Raw genomic sequence first — 12,852 nt, forward strand, 5'->3', positions numbered from 1 at the left:
TCATTTTAGTCCCACCACAGGGCTATTAAGCCTGGCTCTGAGCTGCCGTCCCAGTCCTCAGGGACCTTCTGCTTCCAGGCTTCTACACCAGAGGCTGGAGCAAATGATGCTACTGTTGTGAGGTCCTGTGCACAAACACAAACCTACAACTCCCCCCTGGAGTCACAGTATGTTTACACACCTGCACTTGAGAATCCCCGTGAGTTCAAGGGCAGCCTAGCCTACCTAGTGAGTGTCAGGCCAACAGCCAGATTTTTCCCTATAAACCGAAATTCACCTAAGTATTATGCTGAAGGATGCAGAATACGGGCAGAATCTAGTCCCTAGTAAACACTGATGATCTGAAAACAGCAATGGCTGAACATGGGCAAGGTCACCCTGCTCTGATATACCTAGAACTTGACCTGTTTGTTGCTGAGGTCCACTGCTGAAACTTGAAGAAATACCCCACACACTACCCAGCCGCCCCACCCTAGGAACCTCCCTCCTAACCTGCAAGAACCACCCTCAGCCCCAGGCAGTGATTTCTCCTTTGGCTGCTGCAGACTGCCAACTGCTTCTTTGTTTCTAGTCCCCAACAAGAGATTTTGGGAGGGTCCATCCTAAGTCCTCTACGTTGGAAAGAATACTAAAGGAGAGAAGACATAAAGGGATCAACTTGCCGCTTCAACCTTAAGATGTTCGTGGCGGCCTTGACAGTCGGTGCGGGGGCTGCAGTTTGTGCACTTCAGCCATTACTACCTCCCAGTGACTGGGCCACAGTGATCAAGAAGGCAGAAGTATGGACTGGTACTCGGGGAGCATTCCCAGCACTACAAAAATGTGGCAAGCAGAGTTGTGTTTTGTGTTTATATAAGTCAAATGCAGAGCAGTTTCCCACAGTTCATACACAGGTGTCAGAATGAGGTATATAAAACATACACAGAAATACTTTCATAGAAAAGTCGGAAGTAGTACTGTTCTCTTTCCCATAGTCAGTTCCACCATGGGAACCCTGAGGTCTAGGCCCCCTTAACAGATGGCTCCAGAAAGCAGCCCCGGGAAGGGAGTGGGCCGCACCCACCCCTCTCTGTGGTGGGTGGTAGAGGGCATATGGCTGGGGAACACTGCCCAGGCCAGGAAGCTGGGCACCCCTGGCCATCCAGATTTTGCTTTGATGCAGACACTTTTCCCTCTCTGGAGACCCTGTGTCTGAAACTTGGAACCCCTTAAGGTCGTTCAGTGATTGTTTTGTACAGGTTACAGTCCTAGCCCTATGGAAGGCACTGGCCTGGAGGCCATCAGGCTGCCTGTGAGCCAAGATGTATTGTGAAGGCAAGCCCCTCCATGCCTTTGTGACCTATTACCTAGCCTCTGGGCCTGCTCTGGGTTCACAGACGCTGATATGTGTGATTCCCACGGGTTGACTGGTTATTCTCTTATCAGCACAAAACGGAGAGACCATCTCGATACCCACATCTGAAGCCGAAGGCAGAAGCAGGCCCGTGTGTGTCTTCCTAAGCGGAATGTTTAGTGCAGTTCTTCCCTTTCTTTCCTTACAGAACAGGAAGAGTCCCTTGGGCCCAGGCCTGGCCCAGGGTTGTCAAGGCACAACCTGGAGCACGCCCAGCAGCCCTCATCCAGAACCCATTTGCAGACCCAAGTTCTGACTCGTGTACAAATTCACTTCTGGTTCTCAGAAGTCAGAAGGGACCTTCCATCCCAAATACTATATATATAAATGCTGCCTCATGCATGACCTGTTTGACCTTAACTATGAATAACAGTATACGCCACTCAAGTTCCTGGGTGACAAATGGAAAGGCAGAGACTGAGGCCACCTTAGGTGTACAGCATAGAGGAGCCTCGCCAGCTCCCGTCTTTCCCTGGGTCAGGCAATGTGGAAGCCCTTATTTGCCACAGCACCACTGTGGCAGTCACTATCCAGGGGCAGGTCCGCTCCAAGGGATAGCACTGAGGGACCCTACCCAGCCTCCTCACACTCACCCACAATGCTCCCTGCTTCTGCTTGTGTCACGAGGGGTCTTGTCTCCCGCTCAAAAGAAAAATGGGATAGGGTTTTAACCACAACACAAAATATAGCTCCTCCCAGCTGCAAGAGTGTGGCCTGTCCTGTACCAGTGTCTTCATGGGCTCCTGCCCGTTGAAGGGGCTCAGGCCCCAGGGGTGCCAGCCTGGCTCACAAGGAGGGTGCTGCCCTCCTGAGGGTCAGCGGGAGTCTGGTTGCTGTGTATGACAATGGTCTTCTCGTCCATGATCTCACAGGTAGGGTTGGTGAAGGCAGACAGGGGCAGGGTGATTCGCTGCATCTCCCGCTCACACACTTTCTGCTCATGTTGCTCTTTCAGGTCCTTCCCCCTGTCAGGCAAAGAAAACACTCAGATTGTGCTCAATTAACTTTCCCAAAGCCTGAGCAGGAGCTCGCCCTGGTGACGGCGAACCACCTGACCAAGACAGGACTAACACTGGCTAGTCCGTCCTGGCTGCCTTAAACTCCATGAGGCCTTGCTGCCGGCTCTTGTCTCTGATCCCGTACTGTAAGGTGGGGTGGCTGCTGCATGAGACTCAGTGGGGATACTGTAGAAGAAACTGAAAGCAAAGCAGGGCTTTGTTTCCAGCCCAGGGGTCCCAGAAACCTAAAGACCTACCCTAGCTTCATCCCTAACCAATGAAATTGTCCAGAAAATGGAGCAGACCATCCTGCTACAGGACTGCCTTCTTGTGCTGGTGCGATGGCTCAGCCAGTAAAGCACCTACCACCAAGCCTGATGACATGAGTTCAAAAGAACCCATCTCAAGCTGCCATCTGACATCTACAGCTGCAGGAGCAGGCATGTTCCTCTCCACCACAAAACAAGTTTGTGTGTTTCAAAGACTGCCTTGTCATCCTTTAGTCCTGGAAAGTGGGAGCCCAGGCTGGCAGTGAACTATTCCCAACCCATGCAGAGACAAAAGGATTCAGGGCTGCACCGAGCAAGAGAATACAATGAAAATGGCTATCAAACATCTCAGTCACTGCCTTTGATTCCTCCTGATAGTCAGTGACTCATCTGAGCCATAGAGTTGCTCTACTTATGTAGACGACTCACGCCATGCCAGAGATGAATGGATGTGTGCATTGTGTACGTATGTATGTAAAGATCATCTCACGTCATTCTCAGTTCAGCCCAAAGATTTAGTTCTTGTTCATTTTATAAACAAAGAAATGGCCCAGTGCATTTAAGGGATGCTCCAAGGATGCAGGATAGGCTCCAACAAGTTTACTGTGCACTGACTGCTGTTAAGAGTCAGCCCCTAAGGCACAGTGGTACAGGGATTCAAACTTAGGTCTTTTTTGTTTGTTTTGGTTTTGGAGGTAGAGTTTTTCTGTGTAGCCTCGGCTGTCTTAGAACTCACTCTAGGCCAGGCTGGCCTTGAACTCACAGAGCTCTGCCTGCCTCTGCCCAAGTTCTGGGATTAAAGGCATGCACCACCAACCACCTGGCAAACTTAGGTCTTCTTTTTTTTTTTTTTTAAGATTTATTTATTAATTATGTATACAGCATTTTCCCTACATATATGGTGCAGACCAGTAGAGGGCACCAGATCTCATTACAGATGGTTGTAATGAGCCACCATGTGGTTGCTGGGAATTGAACTCAGGACCTCTGGAAGAGCAGTCAGTGCTCTTAACCTCTGAGCCATCTCTCCAGCCCAAACTTAGGTCTTCTTAATGGACATGTATGACGCTTTCCAATGGACCCCTGCCCACCTGCCAACACACACACACACACACACACACACACACACACTCCAATAGACTGCATACCAGAACCAGTACAGAGCCCAGGGCAGATCCTTTGAAGCCAACAATTTAGGCTCAGCTGCCAGGGAAACTATCTGAAGGAGATAGTGGGTGATAAACACAGGACTCTGGGGTAGAGGCCAGAGCAATGCAGCAGAGGAGGGAGTGATCTTTGAGTGAAACTTCCACAAGTCTCAAACTCAAGAGTGAGATGACCCCCCAGAGGGACTGCGAAAGTGGGAGGATGAGAAAGCCAACAAAGGTCCCCTCTCTCTGCTCATGCAGTCACTCAAGAACACCACACTGAGCCGGGCAGTGGTGGCGCACGCCTTTAATCCCAGCACTTGGGAGGCAGAGGCTGGCAGATCTCTGTGAGTTCGAGGCCAGCCTGGTCTACAGAGGTAGTTCCAGGACAGGCACCAAAGCTACAAAGAAACCCTGTCTCGAAAAAAAAAAAACCACCACACTGAGCCGGGCCGGTTGTGGCGCACGCCTTTAATCTCAGCACTCTGGAGGCAGAGGCAGAAGATCTCTGAGTTCGAGACCAGCCTGGTCTACAGAGCGGGTTCCAGGATAGGCTACAAAGCTACACAGAGAAATCCTGTCTCGAAAAACAAACAAAGAAAAACCACCACATTGGTGTTCATCAATAGTTGCAAAAGAAGGCCCTGGGCGAGGTGAAGGCCTTCAACAGGCACTAGACACGGTGCTGGAGAATGGGAAGGAGATGTGGACCCCCAAGAGTAATGGACAAGAAGGCATCCATGCCAGTCAACATGGACCGCTACATCTCCAAGACGGACCTGTCCATTGTGTGCTGTGAACCCCACTTATCCCAGGCAAGCAGAGTAGGGGCTGCTTCCCTCTAGGAGAACCTGCTCCCTGCCCTGCCCTGCCCTCCAACTGAAACAAAACAAAAAGCAGCACAGGAGCCTGGTTCAGATCTCAGGGACATAGCTCTGATCTGCTGTAGTCTGCATCTGTCACGTGATGTACAATGAGAAAAGCTGGAGAACAGAGTACTGGAGGAGACAAGTGCGCAGAGGCCTCATGACTCTTTACGTAGCCACTTCTCTCTGCTGTGGATCCTGCTCAGCCTATTTGGGATGTAATAATCTCCAGAACCCTGGATATTCTGGAAGAGTCGTTCACCTGAGATATGCTCTGATCCCAAATGGAAGGTCACAGGAGGTCAGTAAGCTCATCTTCCTATGGCATGGGTTAGGGACAGGGGCAACCAAGTCTCTCAACATGTAAGCCCAGCCTAGCCCACTCTTTCATTAGCATCTGTCCTGGGTATCAGTTCCCACAGCAGAAAACCTCCTGGAGCACCACAGGCAAAGATAGGTACATGATTCATGAAGAGGGGGTCCTCTACAATAACCACTCCCTTCCTCAAACCCTGAGTCACCCATCGGAGGTGGCTGACGGCTATCTGCATAATAAAAAGCCACGTTCTTAAAGACTGCTCATGAACGGAAACATTTGGAAGGTCTGGGTTTAATTTTGGTAAGGGATCCTCCTCCCTAAGCTAGCAGAGATTTGCAAAAATGAAACATTCAAGTATCTTTTGCCAGAGGCTAAAATTCGAAGTCTATAAGAAGGATGGAGGAAGAAGGCAAGCCAGGAACCCATGACTTCCAAAATACCTAGCCAAGGTACCAAGGGTGTCCTATCACCCAGCAAAAGAGCACAACTACACCTTTGATGGATGCCACACACTTGACGCAAGCAGTGTCCATTGCCTACATGAAGAAGCCTTGCTTTCTTTCCTCCGCTCCCTCGCTTATGAAGCATGTATCTGTAGCCTGCTGAGCAGTTGATAACTGTCAGGCCTCATCACACACAAGTCTGGGAGGAGCAGGGCCGGAGGCGGGGGAGAGAGATTATTTCTATTCATGGGGAAAGCAGGGCTGGAAAGGCAATCTGGGGTAAAGGAAGCAGACAGTGTGCCTAGTCTAGATTGGCCTCATCCATTTAGGAACCTGGAAGCATGCCTGACCCCACGTGCCTGCTGAGTCCTGCCTGGGAATCCTGGAGATGAAGTAGCTGATGCTGCCAGGCCTGCTAAACTGACCATTAGGTGGCCCAGAACCGTCTCCCTGCCGTGGGGGTGGGTGAGAAAGTCGGGCTGGGCTGTTGTCCGGCAGCCAAGATAGAACAAAGGCTTATTCACCGGCTCAGCTTCTCTCCCAAGGGGGTGAAATGGTGTTGACTTAGTGTTTCCCTCCCTTTTTATCAGAGAATAAGAGCTCCCTGCAGAGCTAAGACAGCACTCAGCAGGGACAAGGAGCTAGCCCAGCCAAGGGCTTAGCCACCTCATGGCCAGAGTTACTAGGACAAAGACCCAGCCAAACAATTCCCTTCTACCCTCACCTTTAGCTCTTCCTCGCAGGAGGAAGCCTGGTGCCTGCCTACCCTTCCCAGCTCTGGAAAGCTCCCTCCATCAGCCAAGTCCGTGGCTCTGCAGAGTTCAAGACTTGCAGGAATTACCCTGACTGCTCTTGGGTCAGTGCAAGCTGGGCTGGCCAGAGAGAAGAGGAAACAGAGCTGCTACCTGCCTCTGGCTTCCTACCCTAGGGTTATGGAAACAACGGAGCCTCTTCAAGGCAGTGCAGGTTTCTTCAGAGATTACTCTGAGCTGCTGCTGTTTTCCGAGTCAGAAGCCATGCTGTGCCACCCCACTGCTCTGTGCCACCCCGTGCTCTGTGGCTACTGTACAGGCACGCTACTGTACACCCAAAGCACCCCGATTCCATCCTCCTTGAGACCCATGTGCCCTCTATTATCATGTCAGACTTGAGAAGACTGAGAAGGGGGTGGGGAGGGAGGAAGTGTAAACCAAGAGCAGAACTGGGATTTAAACCAAGCAATAGTTTCCTCTACAGAAGTATCAGTGCTGGGAGGTCACCAGAGCTCACTCCCTACCTGGGGAGTAAGCTGGGACCCAGAAAAGGTAAATAATGTGCTTAGTGTGTGGCGTCCACAAGTGGAGGGAATTCCAGAACAAGATCTTGTTTCTTTTGCTTTCTAAACTCAGTCATTCTTTGAGAAGTTTCACTTTTTCCTACTGTCCTGAGAAATTTAAATTTAAATGAGGCTACTGGACTTTGCTGGACTTTCTGAAGACAATCGACAGCCAGGCATGGTGGTTCATGCTTCATAAATTCCAGCACTCAGGAAAGCTGAGACATAAAGACCAAGAATTACTGGCCATGGATGGAGAGACAGCTAAGCAGGAAAGAGCATTTGCTGCTATTTCTGAAGACCCAGGTTTGATTCCCAGCAACTACATAGCAACTCACAACCCTCCAGGTACGCACATGGTGCACAGACATACATGCAGACAAAATATCCACACATATAAATGAGAGAGAGAGTTCCTAGCCAGCCTGAGTTACACAGTGAGAACCTATGTCAAAACAAGGAACACACACATAACAACAAGAACACACGGTCTAGTCTGGGCACCTAGGACGTGGTACTTTAACTCTTCTAGGCCTGGGCTCCTCATTAGGAAGAACCTTGGGCAAGAACAGAGAAAGGCGCACAGCAGGGCCTGACTTACCAAGAAAGCATGAAACAAAGAGCTGATAATGTGATTTCTATCTGATTATCATCCTGCTGTTACAATGTTTAACAACACTTTTGGGTAGCTGGATGTATAGGGAGAAATATCCCCACTTAACAGGCACGATATCCACCAAGCAAAGGCTGCCTGAAAAGGCATTCACCTTCCAGCTCTTGCCCTGACATCTGTCCCCTAATTGTGAGGAGATGGAGTCTCAGAGCTTCTTTCTAACCCACATGTGGTTTCCTGTTGAACAGGTTGTTCTCAGAGCATGTTTGCTAAGGAAAAGGGTGGTCCGAGGTTAGTGACAGTCTGGTGACTTAGTGCCTTCCCCCGAGTTTACAGGAAGTAATCTCAAGGTCACATGGTAGTCCCATGACAGTGAAAAGAGTAAGACAAAAGAAGTAAGACCTGGTTTCTCCGCTGGGCACCAGCTGAGTTTGGAATTAAGAGCAGTTACTTTAAAAAGAAAAGAAAAGAAAGAGCAGTTACTTTGAGCACCTGGAAGGTCTGGAAACTGTCACAGATTGAATGGCAGCCAAATGCTACCAGACGCCGAGGAAGAGGGGAGTATTTCAGGGCTCAGTGCATGGTCTGGGTCAATGGCTGGTACAGGCAAAGCAACTACTGTTTCTTCACTTTTTAAATGAACAAGCAGGTGTCCCTGGACCTGCACGTCAGCAGTCCTTCTGTGGACACAGCCTCAGTCTGGGAGGCAGGATGCTCCCAGAACAACCTCTCTGCTCTCTGACTCATGAACAATCAGAGAAACCAGTAAAGCCATCTGTTCAGGCCAATGGAAGAGCTGGGATTTAAACCAATCCAGTCAACAGTGCCTTCTCAGAAACATCAGAGCTGCAGGGTCATCATCATCTCTAATACCCCACCTAATGAAAGGTGAATAACTCATCAAGTACCCACACTGTATAGATAAGCACAGCAGGACTAGGAACCATTTCCTGTGTGCCGTGCACTGAGCTAACACACATTTGCCCCCTAGGAATGCTTTGGACTAGTAACAAAAAACAACCTGCCCGGTCACCCAGATGGCAGTCTGTTCCACCATATTTTGGATGTGAAGCCACAGGCAAGGCACCTACTTTTTCTTGTTTCAAGTTTCCTCAGAAAACTGGGAAGAACAGCATTTGTTTCATAAACGCAACTGTGAGCATAATGGGGAGGAAGCAGGAGGATTCAAAGTTCAAGAAGCCATGCGGGGCCATAGTGACGCATACCAGGCAGATCTCTGTGAGTTCGAGGCCAGTTTGGCCTACAGAGTGAATTCCAGGACAAGCTCCAAAGCTACAGAGAAACCCTGTCTCAAGGATTCTGTGACTTCAAGGCCAGGTTGATCTACCCAGAGAGATCTATGCCAGTCAGAATTATTACATAGTGAGACCCTGTCTCCAAAAAGGAAACAACCAAAAAACCACCACCACCACAGTGAATGAAAACAACAAAGAGCTCAAGGTCAAGTTTTTTTTTGTTTGTTTGTTTGTTTGTTTTTCGAGACAGGGTTTCTCTGTAGCTTTGGAACCTGTCCTGAAAACTAGCTCTTGTAGACCAGGCTGGCCTCGAACTCACAGAGATCCGCCTGCCTCTGCCTCCCAAGTGCTGAGATAAAGGCATGTGCCACCACCACCCGGTGTAGTAGCAGAATTTTAAAATTCGACAAAAATGAATCTAGTCTCCTTCAGAGCATGGTGACATGTGCTCATAAATCCCACTACTCAAGAGGTGGAGGCAGGAGGATTATGAGTTTGAGACTACTCCTTCAAGGCCAGTCTGAGCTACAGATGGAGACCCTGGGCGTGGGGGGAGGGGGGTGTCAGTATTTAAATCCTTGCCCTAGTTGTCTAAGGTCACCTGGCAGTGACAAAAACCAGATCTCTGCTCCTGAGCTGGGTTTTCCTTCTTCAATATCTTCCTTCCTTTGGAAAGACACCTAGAAGCCGATATGACATTGTGTCTCTTCTGTAGCCCTATTTAGAGAGAGCTAGGAAGAGAAAAGACTCACCTCTTGTAAGTGTAGCCCAGGATGATGCCAACTCCGATGGCAATGATGATCACCATCATAGTAATGCCCAGCACATAGCCTGCGGGGGGGGGGGGGGGGACGACAGGACACAAGGTCCTATTAGCCACACCCCAGACAATCAGCAAATGACGTCATCTGATGAATCCCAACCAAGGCAGTGGTGAGGCGACCCTACCCAGAGTTCCCAGATCCTTCTTCTCCTTGGAATTCATCCTCACGCGCTGACTGATGCCAATCACTGACTGCACCTCTGCTGCCTCGCTCCTGGCTGGCAGGACATTAGCAGGAGGAAACACCTGTGCCTCTTTGTCACCTGGAGCCTCAGACTTCTCTTCCAGCTCTGTTGTAGCAGCTGGTGGTGCTTGGGAAGCCGTCTCTGGAGCTGAGGTGAGAAGAAGCTCTCATGAGAGACTGCCCGGAGTGCATTCTACAGCTGAACCTGACCTGATTGCTGGGGGCATTATGGGAAGGGGTTCACCCTAAAATGCTCTGCTAGACTGAAACCAAAGCCTGCCCCCGGTCAGACGTGGTGGCAAACACCTGAATTGGCACACTCCGGAGGCAGAGGCAGGAGGATCTCTGTGAGTCCCAGGTCAGGCAGACCTGCACAGTGAGACCTTGTCTCAAAAATAGAAAGGAAAGGGGGCTGGAGAGATGGCTCAGTGGTTAAGAGCATTGCCTGCTCTTCCAAAGGTCCTGAGTTCAATTCCCAGCAACCACATGGTGGCTCACAACCATCTGTAATAAGGTCTGATGCCCTCTTCTGGCCTGCAGGCATACACACAGATAGACTATTGTATACATAACAAATAAATAAATAAATATTTAAAAAAAAAATAGAAAGGAAAAAAAACAACTCCCCTGCCTGCCCCAGGGGCAAAATGAAGCCTGAAAGGGAGGGGATGTGATACAAGGCAAATGTGAGGAAAGCGTCTTCAGGAACAACTTCTCTCCTGCCTCCCACTTGTCTCTTCAAGTCCTTACTATTTTCCAACACCCAGTTGGACTTGCTGGAGGGTGTCGCCACAGAGTGCCCAGTCTTCACGTCAGGAGACAGTCCACACTGAGCGCAAGATTCGTGCCAATTACAGTGTTAAGGGCACGAATAATTGCATTTATTCCTAGAGAACTGTCTTAGTTATTTTAAGCCTTAAAGCTTTGGATACAAATCCGGATACCCCCACAGCCTCTGGCAGGTCTCCGAACTTCTGGGTGACTCAGTTCCCTCACACTGCTTCTTCCCGGGGAATTGTGAGCACGGTGTCCAGCTCACAGCAGACGCTACAAACAGCAAAGGCTGGTGCGGCGCTTCGCTGAAGAAGCAAGCAGCCTCCCACCGTTGTTTACAAGTGCTCGCGGAGGATGAGCTCACTCCGAATGCCGCGGCGGCCAATGAGCTTCGGGCTCCGCGGCCTGGAGATAGCTCTGACCAATCGGACGGCGCGGGGGTGGGACGGGGCGGGGCGGGCGTCGTGCGGCTGCACGTGCGAGGCGGGTGCAACCGCCGCTGCCTCGCGCCCGGGGGGCTGGCGTCTTCTCCCCCGGGGTCCAGGGCGGGTACCTGGACAGCGCACGTCTTCGCAAAGCCGCTTCTCAGGGACGCCGGTGTCGCTGCTGATGTAGCACCAGGGCCCGCGCGGGTCCTGGTCCGGGTTCCGGCAGTAGTTGTGGTTGCCGGGGCCTGAGGCGGAGAGAAGAGACGTCAGGGACCGCTGGCCGCCGCCCTCCAACCCCGCCCGCCTCCCCAGCGGACACTCACTGGGCTCGGGGGGTGACCCGCGGCCGCTTTCCGCGGCCAGCCAGTTGAGGCAACGGAGACCCGGCGCGGGCGACGGTTGGTCCTCCCGGTACAGGTGGCCGCCGTCCCAGAAGCAGCCTGTGAGGAAGAGCAACCCGCCCGGGACCCTGAGTGCGGCTCTCTGGCCTCGTGGGGTGGAAAGCCCTGTGTACCTCAGAGTGAAAGTGGAGAGCTCTTGTCATGCCCCTAGCGGCGTCCGGTCACAGGCAACACTCAAGAGATTTAGCTTTGGTGTTTTGTTTGTTTTGTTTTGTTTTTTAAAAAAAAAAAAAAGCCTACCCAGGTGCAAGGTGTTGTTACTCTTGGATTTGGGGCCGCTGTGGAGGTGCCGGAGGGCTGGCTAAGGTCGGTCTGTGGAGATTTTGATTCTGGGCAGTCAGACCTGGAAGTTATCCCAGTGTTGAGAAGTCCATGTTATATAAACTGATGTTCCCTTCTCCGCGGGTACAGCCACCTTCTGCTAGTTTAACAGACACCACCAGCTCCCAAGAGAATTCCACAAAAGCCTTTGATTTAGTGAAGCCAATGATTTGAGACTTCAGCTGAGGGAATCTGCCACAGCTCTTCAGCTCCCATTCCCCTCAGCGGAGAGCCACGGGAGGAAGCTGGAGAGGGGAGGAGGTCTGTGCTCCTGCCACATCAAGCAAAAGGACTTTAAAAGGGCAGGACTCTGGGGACCAAGCTCCATCCACTCATGCACACGGAAAGGGGAAGAGAAAGTGACTTGTCTTTGTTCTTAATGGCAAAGATGGAGCTGCAAGCCTCTGGCAAGGAAGGAGAGAGGGGAGAAGAAGAGCTTTCGTAGGATAACAAGAAAACAGCCAAAAGCTTCCTTCTCTGTCAGCCTAGCCACTTTGGGAAATCGGGGGGCTCTACCCGTTCTGCTTCATTAAGTTGCTGCAGAAAGAAAAAAACAATGTAATCTCACCTCCAAATCCATAGGCTCCTGCCAGAAGCATGTTGCTGAGAAGAAATATGTGTACCGCTGCCAACAGCATCCTTGCCTCTTCCGGCTTGCAGGTGACTGAACAGCCAGTGTCGGAATGGGGTCTCCTTGGCAGCAGTTTTGCCTCCTAGTTCCCAGCCTTGCAGTGAGACCGGCCCTTGTTATGCTCGCTCTTCTGGTAAACAGCCTCTCTTTAGAACTGGGAGCTTCCCAGCTAGCTTGCTGCAGCCGAGGTGTTTGTCAGCTGAAAGGCGCCCCCTGGGTCCTAAGCCTCCTAGACCATACTAGATCACTAACCCTGAGCCAAGAGAGGAACTCGGCCAAGAATGAGGTTCAGGCTTTGCTTAGCAGCAGATCCATTTGCGACCTGCACGACTGCATCCCCAGAGCTTTTCTTCTTTTTTCCGTCTGTGAGTACAGAGCCATTGTGTCAGAAGGCATCGCGGAGTGGGCTGGATTACGAGGGCTAAAGCCCAGAGCAGTAGTGAGAGATGATGCTGATTACAAAAGTAGGAGGCATTTAAGAGCACATTGGCAGCACAAGTAAGAATATTGGAAGCAACTCTAGCCATATGTATGTATTTAAACTGTACTTTGCCAAGGTCAGGTCAGTCACATTCCTTTACTCACATTTGAGGTTTGGGGTACCCATATATAGTAGGAATGCGGAGAGGGTGTCTTTAGTTGAAAATGCATGTTATACAAACACTGGGAT

At 50.8% G+C, this 12,852-nt stretch overlaps 1 protein-coding gene across 1 annotated transcript; it reads right to left on the bottom strand.

The window, feature by feature from the left end:
- Positions 1 to 835: 835 nt before the first annotated feature.
- Positions 836 to 12,362, bottom strand: Pik3ip1 (phosphoinositide-3-kinase interacting protein 1). The gene is made up of 6 exons (XM_057771094.1): positions 12,120 to 12,362; positions 11,153 to 11,269; positions 10,955 to 11,074; positions 9,569 to 9,775; positions 9,373 to 9,451; positions 836 to 2,358 (listed from the first exon to the last, which is right to left on the bottom strand). The coding sequence occupies exons 1-6, from the start codon at positions 12,187 to 12,189 to the stop codon at positions 2,154 to 2,156; spliced, it is 798 nt and encodes a 265-aa protein (XP_057627077.1). The 5' UTR covers positions 12,190 to 12,362; the 3' UTR covers positions 836 to 2,153.
- Positions 12,363 to 12,852: the final 490 nt, after the last annotated feature.

Source organism: Chionomys nivalis, chromosome 6, assembly GCF_950005125.1.
Source record: "Chionomys nivalis chromosome 6, mChiNiv1.1, whole genome shotgun sequence".
Taxonomy (NCBI): domain Eukaryota; kingdom Metazoa; phylum Chordata; class Mammalia; order Rodentia; family Cricetidae; genus Chionomys; species Chionomys nivalis.